General features: G+C 36.9%; 1 protein-coding gene and 1 long non-coding RNA gene across 2 annotated transcripts; one reads left to right on the top strand and one right to left on the bottom strand.

Annotated features, from left to right (window-relative positions):
• Nucleotides 1–719: 719 nt before the first annotated feature.
• Nucleotides 720–3,046, bottom strand: LOC131231103 (ribonucleoside-diphosphate reductase large subunit-like). Its single transcript, XM_058227196.1, has 6 exons — nucleotides 2,963–3,046; nucleotides 2,276–2,446; nucleotides 2,093–2,185; nucleotides 1,452–1,903; nucleotides 1,188–1,346; nucleotides 720–852 (listed from the first exon to the last, which is right to left on the bottom strand). The coding sequence occupies exons 1-4, from the start codon at nucleotides 2,963–2,965 to the stop codon at nucleotides 1,838–1,840; spliced, it is 333 nt and encodes a 110-aa protein (XP_058083179.1). The 5' UTR covers nucleotides 2,966–3,046; the 3' UTR covers nucleotides 720–852; nucleotides 1,188–1,346; nucleotides 1,452–1,837.
• Nucleotides 3,047–18,220: 15,174 nt separating this feature from the next.
• LOC131231106 (uncharacterized) lies at nucleotides 18,221–19,017 on the top strand. Its single transcript, XR_009164205.1, has 2 exons — nucleotides 18,221–18,649; nucleotides 18,814–19,017. It is a non-coding gene; the product is annotated as an uncharacterized LOC131231106 (long non-coding RNA).
• The last annotated feature ends 551 nt before the right edge of the window (nucleotides 19,018–19,568 follow it).

Here is a 19,568-nt window from a genome sequence, read left to right as displayed (position 1 = left end):
GGCTCCAATTGGCCCCTTAAACAAAAGATTGTGGTAGTATTGCAAGAAAATTGAGATAAGGTGAGGCGAGTAAAGGGAAAATACTAACCCGATCCAGCTCCCTTTGGGCAATCTTGCTGTCATGTAAACCTCTCAGAACATTCTTACATGCATCAACACAACAGCTTTATAGACCTGTATGATAAAGGAAAGAATTAGAGTGAAACAGAGTAGAGAATACAAGAATTTAAGTCAGCACATGGATGTACATTGGATTGTTACCTTGCCAAGAGTTGAAGTTACTAAGACCACATACCACCTGAGTTTCAACCTATCAAACTGGCTTAGCTCAAAGGATACTTCATATGTTAATCCTAAAGAATCCCGGACTGTAGTGAAGAGCCTGTTTACAAGGGCATGAGAAACATGCAACATAATCGGTTATACCCACCAACATCTTGAGATGATACAAAACTGCTAGTTGTTGCTGGCAAACATAAAATCCCAAACTCTAGAATTGTACATATAGTTATCTTATGATAGTCAAGTAACATATACAGAAAAGCATAACAAGAATGAAGTTTTCCGCATGAGAGTGCCAGTAAATAATTCCGTACCAAGGCTTAACCATACAAGCACGCAACTTACACGTGTTGCCATTGACATGACAGGCATTGTTTGTGATGGACTGCGAGCCACACCATTCTGAGGACCACGGATGGAACTCCCATTCTTAGACGCCTCAGCTACAATTAATAGATTATGGTACCCTGCTCAATATTGAAAAATGTCCATGTAATGACAGGGAGGAACATTTTTGATAAATCTACCTTCCAAAGAATCTTTCCCACCACTTGCCTTCTGTTGTGTGTCCTGCACATGATGAGTGGAAATTATGAATACGAAATGTCTGGGTAGTGTTTACATCCAAAACAGTGACAATGATGCTTTATGCATATGCTCCAACTAAAATTGTATTTCTGAAAAGGCATTGGACTCACAAAGTCATATATGCACTCATCTTTTACTGAAGTTGAAAACTTCCATATATGCACTTCCTTCACTGGAACCTTCACTTGCACTGTCACCACTACAGATTTCAAGATTTGTTTCAATTATCAGCTGTAGTCAGTATGCAATTGAATGGGTGCCAAAACATCTTAAATAAATTATGATGATGGAAATAGTCTCCTGGGTATCAATAATACCTTTGGGAGACAAATCCATTCCCAGATGCTCCAGATGTTTTACCCGGCTCACTGTTATCCTTTGCCCATAAGCATATTCAAGCTGCCTAAAGTTCCTTTTGATCTCTTCATGGGTCCCTTTTCCTTACCTTCAGATGACTTACCATCCATTTCCATGCCCTACGGAAAAATGTGTCATGATCCATTTATACAAACAGCATGCCTAACCAAAAAATAAAAATAAATAAATAAATAAATAAAGGTTGGTTTAAGCATGTAACTAACAGAAGCCTCGGTGTTGCCATTTGGTGAAGGCATAGCATATGGACTGAATGGATGAGACCCCTGATTCAAAGTTTATAGAATCACACCAATAGTTAGTGGCATCCAAAACTACAGGAATGGGGCATGGAATTGTCTATGATCACAATGAGAAACTCTAGAAGCTATGATCACAGGTATTAACAAGAAAAATACCCGCCACATGTATTTCGATATTTTTTTCCCCTCATGTTCTGTTTTCCTAGGCAGCTCAATTGATCCCACCTACTTTCCTGTGATAAGATGAGCATGACCTGGATTTCTCTTAATCCAGTTCACCACAGTAGGGCAGGGAACTTCCAAGTTGATTGGCCTTTTATTCATGAGAATTACTAATTCATATTGTATCCTCAGTTATCCAACATCTCAATACAAGGACTTGTTCCTGAAGGGTATGAAAAGGGAAAATGATGACCCTGTTACAAAAACACAACCATTTAAAATAAAACACAAATATGGATATCTGATTAAGGGATAATGCACGGTACGAAAACAACAGTCTGTGAACTATTGCAAGTGTCCTAAATAAACAAATCAACATCAAAACCACACAACCATGGGATTTAAATGATTATGGAGGATCTTTTGTTCACTTAGTAAAATACCTTGAAAAGCATATACGGTGTTCCAGTTTCTATCTGTGATTTCAGAATTTCAAACCATAGGGTCTGTGCCTCAACAACTTTTTTTGCCTTGCCCTGAGTCCAACAAATACAAAGACAATGTGTAACATTTTCATTGAATGAAAGTACTAAAATTTTCAAACTTCAAGCTCCAGTCAAGTTTACCTCTCTTTCATATCTAGTGTACAGTTCTTCAAATTCCTCACCCCAACAATCAGATAAACCTGGAGCCTCATTTGGGCAAAACAATGACCACTCCCCATTGTTGTTCACCCTTTTCATGAAAAGGTCAGGAACCCAAAGGGCATAAAATAGATCCCTAGCTCTGTGTTCTTCCTACAAGAATGCAGCAAAACAAACATTGATAAGGCAGCTCAGAACACCACAATAACCCTCCCAATATTTTTTTTTTTTTTTAAAAAAAAAAAAAAAAAAAAAAACCCTCCAAAAAACATTCATCAAAGCCTAGAGCAGCATGTGTAAAAGAGAGGGCTCTACCACAGCAGACTATCCAACTATGCAGCCATACAAATCAACATAAATTAGGTAGACAAGAATGCAGAATAAGTATTTCAAAATGAATACATATACTTCTCGTTGAAACACAAAATCAGGCATTCTAATGAAGCACTTTGAACTGATATATCCATGCTTGTGCCATACACATTACAGGTGTCATCCAAAGTCAAAAAAACAACCCAGTCGAAAGTCAAATAAAATATTCTTATAAAAGAAATAACAGATCTGAATGCAATGTAGTTTCCATGAGTACAAATTAGCCATGCAACCCATATAAATATACAATTTTGTGTTGAGTGAAAGTAGAGAAAGAAGGGATTTTGTAGTTCTTACCATTTGGGTAATCCTCTTATAGCACCAGTGCCCATGGACGACAAGTAGTCGCTCCAGAAACCGGAACTGAGCAATAGAGAAGTCACTAGGGATGGATGGGACTATCAATGGGCCCAAATTGGTCAAGGAAAATCAAAATTTTGAATAGCCCTTACCTATCAGACCCAACCCAAACAGTTCAAAATTCAAGCAAGAGAAAGCCCAGGGCTAACCAATATGATCTTTAAATAATTGAATCCGCAAAAAAAAAAAAAAAAAAAAAAGGTTCCTGAAACATGTAATTTAATTTAAATAACTTATACAGAGTAATAGACTTCTCTCATGAATTTGGGGAAAAAAGGAAAATTGATAGATGTTATTTACATTTCTGCCTCATGGTGCCAATGTAACCAATCCTTTCCAAAATAAAATTCAAAAATGAATATGACAGAAAGAATTGAAAATATGAAAAAGAAAGATTTTCCATCTGCAGAGTTGCTAAATCTTTTATGTACAACATTTGATTGATCAATATTTCCAAGTCAACTATATAGTGAAATTTATACATTTATAATCTACTGGAGTAATCAGTTAATGAGTTGAGCACTTTACCAGGTGTGCGTGGACATTCCCTCAACTAGAAAATGCACATTCCCTCAGCTAGAAAATTGGAATAGAGTAAAAAAGAAGTCTGACATTATGTTTGTAAAAAAAAAAAGATTTTGATAATCATAATAGTAAGAGAATGACTTCGATGCGGAACACGGACAGTTGGTAGGAATCTATAAGCATTTCAAATAGCATTCAAATTGTCATTTTGGCATATCACAGTTGGTAGGCTTTTGCAGTTCCCTGCATAGATAAAAGGTAAGTGAAATTGGCATGTAGAAATTAAAACTAGAATCATTTGAAGGTTGAACGTTCATTGCATTTTCATCCCTATGTAACAAACTACATGTGTGAGTGTAGAAACATTGGTGTGAGATCTGGGTCTAGGATGGCTGCACTGTGTAAGTGCCCTGACTGAAGCCAATCCACTCATTGAACGAGCCACATGCATATGTAAAGTGAGATGTGCTCATATATAAAAGAAAAGGAAAAAAAAAACCTGTACAGTCTAAGGTCAGCCATATCTAAAAATTAATTTTTTTTTTTTTTTTTAAAAGACCCAAAATAGGGGATGCACATGGTGTCTTGGGGTGGCTCTAGCTTCATCCTCTTCTTCCTTTTCCATTAAGTTTGGCTCTAACTTTGGGGAGAGGATTCTGCTTAGGGGCCAGAAATTGCTCCTAGTTGTATTTCATTAAAAAAAAAAAGTAGTAAAATTTTTGAAGAGCAATAGTATAAAAAGTACTAGAAACATTGAAGCAAATGAAAATTGAAACACAGGAAAAAATCTCCTGGGGCATGGCTTTAAAAACAGGTCAGCTTGGCAATAACCATATAAAAAAAAAAAACTTGCCTCCTTTTCAGCAGCACTAGCTTTACAAGCAGCAATTGACACAACTAATACAGCATTTGCACCAAGTTCCCCCTGCATCCTGAAATGTCGCAGTCCAGATATTATAACTGATAAAGTGAGCATGTAATGAATTTCAATTTACCAAAAAAGAAAAGAAGATTTTCTCTGCATTGGTATATCTATATCATTAAATAGATCAAGTGGACTGAATCATATTGAAAGAAGATACACAGACCCAAAAGAGTGAATTTCAGTTTCAAATCAATTTGCAAATATGCAGATTTTTTATTACTATGTAGTTAGCTAGCAGTGACACCCATTACAAAGTAAAGAAAAGTGTTGGGCCCAGGTGCATGCTTGGTCTAGGGCTGCAACTTGGGTTCAGACCCAAGTTCTGGTTGGCCTAGTATTGGAAAACACCAACCCAATTTGAAAAGTCCATCATGGACACCTATCACAATAACATGACAACTGAAGGTTCCATTAGATTACAACAAATGTGTAATCTTACGTTAGGCCTAGAGCCATAGGGCCAAAAAATCAAGCTGACCTATTATTCAAGTGGGCCACAACGAAGGAAACTGCTGGGAGAGAGACGGGCACCCTTAAATTTGCAAGGTTCACCATGATTATTATTTAAAATCTATTTAAATAATATACTAGCAACTATATGTAATGCCTTATTTACTCCAGTGGAGATCATGCCATCCATCCACATTGCCACTGTAGTGGAAGAGAATAACTGTAAAATTCTTTGGAAAAAAAAAACCTGAATTCCTTGAAATTAGATGAAAATTGGTTTGCTCAAATGTACATGACGATGGATGAGAAATATTACTTTCGGAACAATGGCATCAACATTGCCAATGTAGTGGAAGAGAATGCTACCATCAACTGATAGGTAAGAAAACTTAAATAGGAAGTTAAGAATATAGTAACATGAAATGGTACATAATGTAGTACAGAAAACCAAAACCTTGCATCAGATAACTTATGACAAGAACTTGTGGATTTGCATACCCAACCTACCATCAGTGCCTTTCGCATTTCTGCTCAAGAGTGCAGTGCTAATAAGAAACCCACCCACTAAAATCCAGTCAGTACAAATGAATTAAAAAATAAAAAAGAAAAGAAAAGCTAAAACCAATTCTTGGAAACTGCTCATGCATGAGATGCCTTGTAAATAAGAAGATACACTCCTCCCAGTATTTCACTGTCAATCTACACTAAAAACATTATATTTAACATGTTTAAGAATTAGAAGTCAACATTCACTTTTCTATATATTAGAGTGGCAATGGAGTCATTCACCTGCTTCTTTGTCAAAGGCAATGTAGCCACCTTCACAATAACAGTGAGCAAGATAATTGCAAATCCATATGCATAGGGAACGTGTAAAGTTGCAAGTCCATCCTTCAGCACCTGTCACCAATGCAATAGTTCAATCATTCACACCTACACCAGTCCTCAATGCACCCAAAATCCAGAACAGTTGAGCAAATTAAACACAAAATATTTCACCTGTCATGACAAACAGCAAAAGCAAAGCAATGGGGAGAATGTTTATGCAAGAATGAGTTCAATCAAAACAGGTTATCTACTGTGCTGAACTTCAAGAAATACAGAGAATCCAGAAACTTTCACACAATGTCAGGATGGCAAAATCAAGAAATACAGTAAGTGAATCAGGCTTTTTACAGTATGATGGCACAATCATATACATTTCAACTCAAATCCATCGGATCTCAAACCCACAAGACATAGGACGATTGGTTATTCTTAAATCCAAATGAAGGGCCCAAGATCCATAAACTAAATCCTTAAACCAGGCACACAGGCCACCACATTGACAACAACAAAAATTTCCAGCAATGCTTCAAAGCAATGAATTATTAAAATTGAGCAAGAAAAATCATGAATCAAGTCAAAATGAAATCAAATGAAAAAAAAATAAAGCAATCATATATGATGCACTGAAATTGCAAATGGCTTAGCATTTATGGCCAAATTGCACATTCATGACTATAAGCATTTGTGGACTACCCGCACTCAATGTGCATGGATGGTCCATCACATTGTAAGAGTAGCCTATACTTTGTGCCAGCGTAGTTATACAATGTGCATGGATGGTCCATCACGTGCACACCTAATCAGTTCACATTTTGCAAAGGACGTTTTTACCTATAAAAAAACCTTCCCCATCACTAGAAAAAGAGAGAGAGAGTAAAGAAGAATGAAATGAAAATATAAGGTGAAAGATGCATTGTTAGTAGAAACAATGCAAGTTTCAAGGCCAACACAAAAAAACCAGAATACAGTTTAAAACAACACCAATGATAGTTAAAACTGAATTAAATTACCATTTACACACCATGGCAACTCTATATTCTTCCAACTCATTGATAACAAGTAAGAATTCAAAATAGGTAAAACAAGGTTATGTGAGATAGGTAAACAATCCAGTTAGATCAAGATAACAATGCCATACATGATTACTAGATGCATGGACTTAAATAATAGGTTAACTCTACCTGCCTTCAAACAGGCTATAAGAGATTCTCCCTATCTTCCCAGTCCTCTCCTTCCTACCAACTTCACATCATTGCCTAAAACACAATCAACATTTAGTTTAATATAATCAACAGGAGGATAACTTATCTTTCATTGCCTAAGACAATCACATCATTGCCTAACACACAATCAACATTTCTGACTATTCGCCACTTACATCAATGTATGTACTTTGTCCCAATTGAGATTTTTTTTTAAAAAAAAGAAAGTAGTCACTCTATCATCCGGATTCCAAACTTTTGACTTGGAAAAAAAAGCTATCTATGATGTTTGCAACTGTGTAGCATATATTCAAATTATTACTAGACAAATGAGGTTCTTAATGTGCCCAGTTCTCAGCCTTACAGTTCTTTAAAGATTCAATTAGAAAAAGCAAACCTCCAGAGAGAACCTAGAATTATTTAAAGACAAAGTACTAGAAGAATAACCATTTGTTAGTTTGATTCCAACAATAAACAAGTTCATGGAAGTTAGTAATGCCAGACTGTGGTCTTTAGCTCCCATGTTAGCTAAATGTAAAGCTGATTATAGGCAAGAACCATCAGAAAATTCCTCGTCATCTTCTCATCACTCATAATCCCTTTGATTTATTAGAGCAAGCCACCTAGATGTCCATACTAACTGCAAATTTTGAGATTCATTTGAATATCGGTAAGTTCAAAACAAATGAGAGAAACAGACTAAAATCTACTTGGCATGACTGCTACAACTTTACAGGGTTGCTATATCATCCATCATCATCAGATATGTGAAAATTGTTGGAAATACCTAAGAGGAAACATATAATGCTTGGCCAAGTAAACAAAATTGGTTTTGGTTCTGCCAGAAACCTAAAGGTGGCCCACTTCCATGATCTAGGCCGTTCATCTGGTGGGCCCTATTATGAATGAATCATGCCCCAAAAACTCCCCACTCATAGAATCTTACCACAGGATCAGTGGAATTTTGCAGTCGAATACAGATGATTGGGCAAACCATCCATTTGTAGGCCACAAATCAAACATTGATGATCACCTAATGGAGTTTTTTTTTTCCAACATGGTCCATCTAAGAGAACCCACTATATGGACCATCTGGATCACTGAAAGGTGGAATCCAGCTCTAAATGTGTGGGGTGAGCAAAAGACATGCATTAAGCACGAAAACTGAGAAATTTGGGGGGAAATCTGATACTGGAGTAACAAACCTTTAGAGTAAGAGCGATATTGCATAATTGTAGCATTACAATCATTATCGTGTAAGGGCACTGAATAATATTATACGGGAAGCAAACAATACCAGGTTTCCTATTCTCTTAGATTTATCATATCTACCTATAACTAGAGTAACAAACCTTTAGACAAGCAAGTGGTTTTGTTGTAATTAAAGAGCTGAAAAAATTTAAAAAAATCAAAATGATTAGACAGTTCTGCCCCATAGATGGAATACAAAAGTAGTTTTCTGGGTTATAGAACACAAGAAGGGTAATAAAAATCACAGTAATATGAGAATATCTTCATAAGAAAATTTACCCCACAAAATAAAAATAATTGAAAAGTCTTAGGCAATGATAACTCCAAAAACATAATGTGATTCCTAAAGATTGCTTGCCAAATCTGGGAACAGAGTTACGAAAGTACCCTGAAAGGAATCACATGAAATGCATTACTAACAGCAATAAGAAATGTAGTTTTGATGGCGTACTAGGCAAAAAAAAAATGCATTGGATTGCACAGGGAAACTTCACAGGTAAAAAACAAGCAGGTCTAATATTTCATTAAGGATGTTACGAGTGTTTGAAGAAACAACTAACACTCGTCATGCTCACATTCCATGGAAGACGCATCAAGTGTGAATGGAAGGGAATAAGAAAAAAAAACACTTCTTTGTTGTTTGCGTGCATGAGCTGATCGAGAGAAGTTGGTTCGGGGTGAACCGAACCGAGAGCAAAAACGCAGGAAAGGGGCGATAAATTTCAAAATCATGACAGAAAGATCCCATTTCTTCACTGATAATCAAGATCCTCGGTCGAGAATCGGAGAAGATTCGCAGAACATAAGGAAATCGATAGTTTCGACCGGAATCGAAGAAAAGAAAAGGAGAAATCGCTCACCTTTCCGAGTCCAGTGAGATAGCGAGAGAGAGAGAGAGAGAGAGAGAGAGAGAGAGAGAGAGAGAGAGAGAGAATGCTAGGGCTTTGAAATTTCTCCGTTGTGATTCAAATTCTGAAATAGGATGATTGAGAGAGAGGGAGGGAGAGAGAGGGCTTTGTGCGCGAAAAGGGAGAGAGGGTTTTAGGCGGAGAGAGAGAGAGAGAGAGAGAGAGAGAGAGAGGGCCGGAGAGTTTTTTGGGCGCGCGGCTATGTTTTATAGTGCGCGCCCCTTAATTTTGGGCGTGGATTGGGTACCCACCAGATGGGCGTACAGATGCGCCCCGTAAGGGGCTCCGTGGGGCTCACCATGATGTATATAGTATATCCATTCCGTCCATTCATTTTTATAAAAGATTTTAGGCATGATCCAAAAAATGAGATAGAATGAAGGCCCAAGTGGACCACATCATAGTAATCACGTATGATTTAATCTCTACTATTTCCTACCGTGTGGTCTATTTGAGCCTTCGATCTTCTTAATTTTTTGGATTATATCCTAAAATTATATGTCAAAATAGATGGACGGATTAGATAGAATACATATATTGTAGTGGCCTGAAAAAGTCCCTTACAAAACTGTGAATTTCTAGTTGTGTATAACTTTTTAGATATAGTGTAAATCCAGAAATATAGCTACAGTTTAAATCCGTAGCTAAAATCCTACATAGTCCATAACCTTTGGTCATTTTTTGGTAGTGATTGAATCTCATCTCAACACTAAAATGCAACATGGCATTAAACATACAGGCATATATAAATCGTTGAAAATGCAAATGATGGTCATCTACTTAAAAATGATATGTTGAAGAACATGGGAAAAAGCTAAGTGACAAATCAAATATCAACCATCTTCCTATTTGTTGAAGAAAAATTTAGCAGATCTTTAAAAGAATGAACTGGTTATACCAGTCTGTCTTCCTTGAGTGATACTTTCATATAGCTATCTGATGTTGTACGTGCGGAAGGCATGGAAGCCCTTTCCAATTCTTGTTGGAAATCCTCATTGTTTGGGGTGGGTGCTGAGGGAAGAACTTTCAAATCTTTTCTAAGATTTGATAGAGATGCCAACATCGAGGCTCTTGCAACAGCTGAAGGATCTCTTGACCTTGTTTCAAGGTGAATTTTTCAATAGGTGTACTTTGGTTTCCTGTTATTCTAATTGACGAAGGAGTAGCTGGAGTAGTTAAGTTCTCATTTGCCAGTTGCTGAAAATTTTGAAATTTTGTTAAGGAATCTGCAAAATCAATCAAAAGTCATCACCTTATCCTTCTCAGGACGGATCATCCTTTGGCAGTGTCCTTGGGACCAGGTTCTCTGATTGAGGAGTTGATCTGATTGGTCCCAGTGTTTACAGGGGTTGCCTTGAAAATCTTCCAAATTGGGCCCACAGTAATGTTTATTGTCGTCCAAAATGTTCATAATATTAAAAAGATATGAATAAAGGGAAAACACAAACATCAGCTTGATCCAAAACTTCTATGAATGTTATTTTTAATGGTGGATGTTCAATCCCCACTTTGTAGTCCACTTAAGCCTTAGACCCACCCCATTTTTAATTAATATTTTAAATTGATCCGAGAAGCGTTGAATGGTATGAAGAATGTCAATCCATGACTTGGGTGGGCCACACCACATAATATAATGGAGAAGGGTTTCCTTAAAACTTTCATAATCATATATTGGGCCTACCTAAATATGATTCACATATCTAACCCACTCATTATGTGTGTCCCACTTGGATGAGGGGTCAGACCCAGTTTCAACTGCATTCAAAACTCATGTGGGCCCCACCAAGTGCTTTTACATTTTTTTAGATGTCTTCACATAGTTTTAGATAGTATGGCCCACCTGAGTTTCGTATACGGATGATTTTTGAGATATCTCATAAGCTAAAGGGGACACATCAAATGCATGGTGTTGATGTTCGACACACATCATGATGGGTCCCACAAAACTTATTAACATTAATTCTTAGGTTCTCAGTGTGTCAATAACTTGGGTCACAATTTTGACCAGAATATTTGACCTATTTTACATGTCTGGTCCATTCACTCTATTTTACTGATCATTACCCTCAATTTGACTAGTTACTCGCCCCGATAATGTTACATATGGGAAAGATATTAGGCAAATAAGATTAATCAACAATTTTAGTGAATTTTGATTTAAACATCTGAAGTTATTTACTCTTCAATATGGACTGATCAAATTGTCCAAAAACAGTTAAAGGTTGTTCATAATATCAAAAATATATGAATAAATAGAAAACACAAACATCATCTTGATCCAAAACTTCTATGGGCTCCAAGAAATTTTAAATGGTGGAGGTTCAATCACACTATTTCCTATGGTGTGGTCTACTTGAGCATTGGATATGCTTCATTTTTGTTCTTTAGACTTCAAATTATCTGTTAACATAGATGAATGGAGTGGATAAAATAAATAAATAACGGTGGACCCCACAGAGTTTACTCTGGTAAAATCCTATATGTTCTGTATCCTTTACTCATTTTTTTAGTAGTGTGTTTTTACTTCTCATACACGTATATGTGGCTTTATGGACCACATTCGAGGCAACAATGTTGAATGAGCGTCAACTATTTAAAAACATTTTGGGGCCATAAAAGTTTTGGATCAAACTGATTTTTGTTTTTCCCCTTCATTTGGGCCTATACGACCTAATCAACATATTGGATGCCAAATAAACAGTATAGTGGGCTTTAGGAGGATTTTAACGATGAATATATAATAATTATATATATATATATGGGAAAAGGTTCCATACGGTCGAGCTCATGGGAACTTTTCATTTTTTTACGCTGTGTGGGCCCCACTGTGATGGGTGTCGAACATCTACCCAATCAGTCAGATGCACCATTCCATGGTGGGCCTGGGGCTTAAAAATCAAGTCAACCATTACTTTTTTGGGCCACACCACATATAAAAGTTGAGAGGGGTTACCCTCCATTAAAATATTCATAATCATTTTTGGGTCCACCGAGATGTGGTTCACAAATCCAGCCCATCCATTATGTGTGTCCCACTTGGATGAGGAGTCAGACCAAGCTTCATATGTATAAAATTTTCAGGTGGGCCCCACCAAGTGATTTCATATGCTACTATTTTCCTGTGGTGTGGTTCACCTGAGATTTATTTTGATCTCATTTTTGGGTATCATTCTTAAAAGAATGTTTATAAATTGATTTACGGCTAGGATATAACACAAACATCATGGTGGGGTCCATAGATCCCTACTAGATCCAACGCTCACGGTAGCCTTTTTTTTTTATATACTGTAAATGTATGTGAGTTTTGTATTTTTTGTAAAATTGTGGTGACTCGTTTATATAAATAGTGGTAATGATATAGGGTTATCCAGAACAACCAAATAATGATTCTAGTTGTAGATGGGTAATATGTATATTTTCTTATATAAAAATATCTTAACCATTCAGTAAATAGGCCCTTATATGTATGGTTGTTAATATGGTGTGTTATATAAATGATGGTAAACACATAATTATCAGATTTGAAAGTATCCACTCATTTTAGATGAGAGATTTCCTAACGCACGACACTTCACTCTTTTGAAATTGAGACGAGATTTCCAGACAGCGCAAGCTTCCTCGCCCGAGCTCTGATTCCTTGAAGAATTTCCTCTTCTTGCTAAGGGATTTCCAAACGCCGTGCGGATTCATCTCAAATAGGTGAGCTTCTCATGAAATCCCTTATTTTCCTCGCCGTTTGTTCCTCTTCTTGCTGTTTTTATTCTAGAATCCCTTCCATCTGTCATTGCTTTTTCTATTTTCTTCTTGTGACGTTGCAAGCACACAAATGTTTGGCAGAAAGGCCCATTCCTAATCTTTTGAGTGTTTGGTTTGTTGATGGCCCTGCTGATGTGGCACGATTTCCTGGAGAGAATGCGGCATCTCGCAGGAATCCATCCTCTAGTAGAATATCTCCAAGACAAGCAATCAGGGAAGCCTTCGAACCTTCTTACCTTGGTAACATTCGGCCTTAGCTTAGTTATCCTTTTCCTTGTGTTGCTTTTTTTGATAAAATTCCAGTGAGCAACAAACATGTCAGGTGTTGGATGAAATTCCTGAAACAAATATGTGTAATTATATTTTTGACGCGTGGAATTCGAAATAACCTCAAGAATACTCTCTGGACAGTTGCATTGGTATATGGCCTCTTTTAACAGGTAATGTTCTGGAAAAGAATGTTTCTGGGGTATTAATAAAAATACATTATGGAACTACATGTATACATATATGTATTATTTTCACATCTCTTTCAATGTTTTATATTAGTCCGACTGCATAACTATCTTCTTTTGTTGCGACCTTTGAGCATGAGAAACTATTTATTCATCATTTTGAGGATTTTCTTATGGGACCTGGAATCTGGACTATTCTCATTGAATTCCATGGAACTCGAGATTTCCAATGTTTGAATGCCCCGAGTTCCATGGATTATTCCCAACCTGACCTTACTCAACCTGCATTTGCTCAACCTAAACACAACTTGAATTCAAATTGGATTGTTGTTTTCCAAACCGAACCAACTCAAGGACCTTGACAGCCTCAGCCAAAATGGCCCAAACTCGGGTTATCCCAAACCCAAGTTGTAGTCCTAATTGGGTATACCCAGTTCTCTAATTACAAACAGATAGTCTGAATTTCTTCTTTCCTAATTATGTTAGCCAGATAGAAAGGATTGTAATGGACAAATACGAGAATCTCTACAACTTCTCTATAAAATCAAGGTTTGTTGGATTACCTTGATTTGTTTGACCAAGTTTGATTATTTGCTGCCAATCTGGCATCAACCCCACTTTACCCTGCCTTGGGAATGGTTGGCCTGTTGCTACCATGTGGAATTACAATGCTTAACTAATGTCTATCATACCATTTGGATTCCTTTAATATTTTATTTTGTAATTCTTCTATGATCTCTAGGATCTTGTATGCTTGGGAGAACTAGCCCTTCAGATGTTCTCTATAAGAGGGCAACATGCTCATTGATGTGTTAGCTAAGGGATGGAACTTAGACCTCTTTTGATTACCAGATTCATTTATTCATTGTCTTAATGGATTGTCTTTCCTTTCCTGCATCTGTTTTCCATTTAGAAATATATTCCTTCGAACATAAAACCTTCTAACCATTTACTTATCTATGGTGCCATCATCGTCATCATCCTTATCATAACCTTGTCCCAGCTATTCGAGGTCAGTTTCTCATGATTTGCTTGGCAAAGGTTTTACCACTGGCTGTCCACCTAACATCAACTCTCCTTTTAGCTACATCTTCTTTAGCTAGTTGGTGATATTGTTCTAGAACAATAAACTTCATATCTTGTTCGGAAGTCTTTTTTTCCCTTTTCTGTTTCCTTTGTTTTGCTAAGGTGCACTCAATCGCTTTAATGGAACATACTTCCATTTTCACTCACAAATAGTAACATATGGGTTTCACTCCCAAACAGTCCATTATCTGAGAATGGACTTGAAATCCCTTGCAACTTCCGCTGTTACTTGCAAGTGCAAAACACAACAGTCAAGTTTTCCAGGGATATCTCCCGACATGTAGACTTGTCATCTATTGGCCCCAACTGCACCGATTCCATGTTCCAAAACATAATGATGTCCCTTTATCGAGCCAAATGGAAATGGAAATAAAAGTGTTGAATTTCGGCTTATTGTAGAATAGATACTACACTTGATTTTAGCCAAAAGGGAGAAGATATGTTATGTGTGTTGAACTTCTTGGAAGTTGCAAATCTTTGATCCCATGTTGTGAAAGAAGTCCCTTGTCAAGAAAGCTCTACCCCACCTACAAATGAACCAATGACCAGAGATTAGTTCTATAAAAAAACTATGGACTGACATCATAAAATCCCTTCAGAGAGTAAAAAAGAAATAATCATTGATGTCATAAGACATTAGCATCAAAGCATGAAATTCTAAGACATCCTACCATTTGGTACATGAGAATATACTATTGATCTGACTTGTGGCAATTAAACAATTCCCACAGAGAATTTTCCTTGTCTTTGGGGGGTAAGCTGATATTGAGTGCATGCAATCAACAAAGCCACCCATACATGCAAACCACTGTCCACCAGATGCTTCCCAAATTTCTTTGCTAAGTTACCACAATAGAAGAAACCAAACGGCTCTATAAAATAACTTCAATTACTAAACATATTCCCCACATATTAGGGACTTGTTCAGCCTAATCAAATTGAATTATCTGAACATAATTTTGAGTTTCAATAATTTTGGTCAAGCTAGTTCTAACAATTTGATTGGTAATCACACTTAAAACCTCGCCCACAGACCCGGACCAGTTGTCAAAACAACAGTTGTTCCTCTTGCCCCAAATAGCCCATAGGCTAGCCATCACCACCAACTGCAAAACCATCTTCCCAACTTTACCCACTCCACCTGTGTCCCATGCCGCTAAGAAGTCTTGAATAGACCCGAACCTGTTTATATACTTTTCTCAAATCCAAAAAAGAAGAAGAAGAAGAAGAAGAAAAGAAAATAAAAGAAAATAAAAAAGAATGAAAGAAAAGAAAAAGATGAAGAAGAAATCCAAATTCAATCCTAACCATTCAAGTCCAATTTAACCATCTTCCTAACAACATATTTATGACAAAAGTACCCCAACAACTAATCGACCACTCATGTGGGGCCTACGAACTGATCAGACCACCATCAGGGACTTGGAAAACTGTCCGGACATATTGTGGGGCCTAGATTGCTGATCAAACTGATCATGGGGCCTAGTTCTGTGATCAAACAGATCATGAGATCCACCCTTGGGTTGCATCACCAAGTTGTTTGGGTTGGCTTTACAAATCTTGTTTAGCCAATAATTCCTAAAGCCCTATCTCAATAAGTTAACAAGCCTTCATAATCCTTCTCGCCACCTTGCAAGTCTTTTTAAGTCTTCCTCCCATCCTTTTTTCAAGCCCTTCACCTAATCAAAGTTCCCCTCTTATCAAAGCCATGTGACCCATGTCCAAACCTTTTTAGCTAGCATGAAAACTTGAGCAACTTTGAATTTCTTCATCATGTGGCCAACAAAAGTCACCAGCATTCTGAAAACTCATATGGAACCTTGAGGGGCTAATCCTCATACAAACCTCTGCGAAGGGTGACCCGTACCATTAGCATTCTCAATTTCCTTGTTAAGAGAGAGATGCCCTGATTCAGGACAATCAACCACTTTTGGATTCTCATTAAGGTTCTAAGCTTATGGTCGTCTTCTTATAAGTAAATATAAATGTGGTCAAAATCCTACAATTTACAATTTATGATTTGAGTTGAATCTTAAGCATGATGATTTGAATCCCACCTAGAATCGCTTTTTAGATGAATCCTATGATTCTATGATTTGAATCCTATGATTTACTATTCAAATTAAACTTGTTCTTTTCTATTTTAAGCTTTAGTTGTATATAGTAAGGGGCTCCGTGGGGCTCACCATGATGTATGTAGTATATCCATTCCATCCATTCATTTTTATAAAAGATTTTAGGGCATGATCCAAAAAATGAGATAGAATGAAGGCCTACACCTAATCCTAATCTCAACTCCCTAACCTAAACCTAAACCTAAACTTGAAAACGCAAACCTAAACCCGAACCTGATTTCCTAAACCTAAACCTTAACCTATTCTCAATTCCTTAAAGTTATAACCCATAACCTATAACCTAAACCTAAACCTAACCTAAACCTATAACTTAAACCTATAACCTTAACCTAAACCTAAACCAAAACCAATAACCTTAACCTAAACCTAAACCTAAACCAAAACCTATAACCTTAACCTAAACCAAAACCTATAACCTAAACCTTAACCTATAACCTATAACCTTAACCTATAACCTATAACCTAAACCTAAACCTATAACCTAAACCTAAAACCTAAATGTATTCTCAAATCCCTAAACCTAAACTTAAACTTAATCTCAACTCCCTAACCTAAACCTAAACCTAAACTTGAAAACCCAAACTTAAACCCAATCCTGCCAAAAAGACATGGATGAAGAGAAAAATCAAATATCATCTTGATCCAAGACTTCTGTAGCTCTCTGAATTTTTATTTTTTTTTTTAGTTTAGGTTCAATCTCCACATTTTTTATTATTTATTTCTTTGTGGTGGGTCAACTTGAGATTTTGATCTGCCTCATTCTTTGACCCTTGCCCTAGAATGATTGTATAGATGAATTTATGGTGTGGATACAACACATACATCATGGTGGGGCATTTATAACTTGTTTACGTCACTTCATTAGCAAATATGTATGTCCTTTTGAACCTTCCCTAATTGCACAAGTGGCTGAACCATCTCTGTATGTTACACATAATTTGTCATCCACTAGTTTCTGTAAATGAAAATAAGAGGATTGGTCTTAACAGTATGGTCATCATGCACATAGACAAAAAATGCTTGCAATGAATGTTTATGAGTACTTGGTAATTTTAGAGTCCATGGTTAGGGTTTGGGCTGAAAGTATGAGTGCTGGAGCTGACGCCTTCGGAGTCCAAACTCATTCTTTTGAAAAATAAAAAAATGGAAATATTAGTAAATATGGATTTTCTTGTTAAGAAGAAAATGGAAGGTAAAGAAAAGACATAACTGAAACTTTGCACTGTGAAAAGTAATATTAACCATCTTACTTTCCCCTTTGAATTTGACGTCTAGGAAATGGACCTTTTTCAGATAATCATGGATTTAAAACCATTAAATCCTTCTCAGAAATCTGAGTTTATTAAACTGAATTGAAATATTACAATTCAATTGTTGTTGAATATCCAAACGCAAGGTTTTCATGAATTAAGCAAATGAATTCATTTTAACCCATTTTGTTGAATATCCAAATGTAAGGATTTTTTATTATTTATTTATTATTATTATTATTTTGTGATATGCAATAACTTTTCAGAATTCATATGTAGGTGCATACTTGTTCTCATTCACATGGACTTTGACTATCTTTCTTAAATTTCTTTGGGTTTTCTAATTTTTGTATCTAATTTTGAATTTCTAGGCCCTTAAATAAGATTCTAAGTGCCGTCAACAATGCTAATAGAATCCTCCAGGTCAGATTGTTGTTTAGACTTGATTTTATTTAAATGATCTTAATAATCCATTTTATTTAAATGAGCAGACCCGGATGTGCGTCGGAGCTATCCGGATGTTGAGTGGGGGTCTCTAGAAGGTGGGAACCACTGTTATGACCATGATGAAGCTGTCCATTTCCTATGGATAACATTGGAGGGGCCTGGCTATTTGGACAGGCCGTGTTTATGTATTTGCTTGAAATTAATGGAGCAGACCCGGATGTGCGTCGGATCTATCCGGATGAGCAGGGGTCCCTGGAAGGTAGGAACCGCTGTTATGACCATGATGAAGCTGTTCATTTCCTATGAACAGCATTGGAGGGGCCTGACCATTTGGACAGGCCGTGTTTATGTATTTGCTTGAAATTAATGGAGTAGACCCGGATGTGCGTCGGAGCTATCCGGATGAGTGGGGGTCCCTGGAATGTGGGAACCGCTGTTATGACCATGTTGAAACTGTCCATTTTCTATGGACAGCATTGGAGGGGCCTGGCCATTTGGACAGGTCGTGTTTATGTTTTACTTGAAATTAATGGAGCAGACCCGGATGTGTATCGGAGCTATCCGGATGAGCGGGGGTCCCTGGAAGGTGGAAACCGCTGTTATGACCATGATGAAGCTGTCCATTTCCTATGGACAGCATTGGAGGGGCCTGACCATTTGGACAGGCCGTGTTTATATCTGTATTTGCAGGGACCACACCCTTAACCTAGACCACACCCTAAACCTATAACCTAAACCTATTCTCAATTCCCTAAAGCTATAACCTATAACCTATAACCTAAACCTAACCCTAAACCAAAACTTATAACCTAAACCTTAACCTATAACCTATAACCTAAACTTATAACCTATAACCTAACCTTAAATTAAACCTTAAACCTAAACCTAAACCTATAAACTAAAACCCTAACCCTAAACTTAAAATCTAAATGTATTCTCAAATCCTTAAACCCAAAACCTATACCTAATCCTAATCTCAACTCCTTAGCATAAACCTAAACTTGAAAACCCAAACCTAAACCCGATCCCGAACCCGAACCCGATTTCCTAAAACTAAACCTTAACCTATTCTCAATTCCCTAAACCTTAACCTACAACCTAACTTAAAACTAAACCTATAACCTACACTTATAACCTAAACCTAAAACCTAAACTTAAACCTAAAACCTAAATGTATTCTCAAATCCCTAAACCTAAACCTACACCTAATCCTAATCTCAACTCCGTAACCTAAACCTACACCTAATCCTAATCTCAACTCCGTAACCTAAACCTAAACCTAAACTTGAAAACCCAAACCTAAACCCGATCTTGAACCCCAACCC

Source organism: Magnolia sinica, chromosome 17 (assembly GCF_029962835.1).
Source record: "Magnolia sinica isolate HGM2019 chromosome 17, MsV1, whole genome shotgun sequence".
Lineage (NCBI taxonomy): Eukaryota > Viridiplantae > Streptophyta > Magnoliopsida > Magnoliales > Magnoliaceae > Magnolia > Magnolia sinica.
Note: the sequence above shows the minus strand (reverse complement) of the source record. Positions and strands in the feature narration are given on the sequence as shown.

Coding starts and splice junctions, on each gene's coding strand:
- LOC131231103 (XM_058227196.1), bottom strand. Junction 2,186..2,275: donor ACACTAGATATGAAAGAGAG/GTAAACTTGACT, acceptor TGTTGGACTCAG/GGCAAGGCAAAAAAAGTTGT. Junction 1,904..2,092: donor CACCGTATATGCTTTTCAAG/GTATTTTACTAA, acceptor TTTTTGTAACAG/GGTCATCATTTTCCCTTTTC.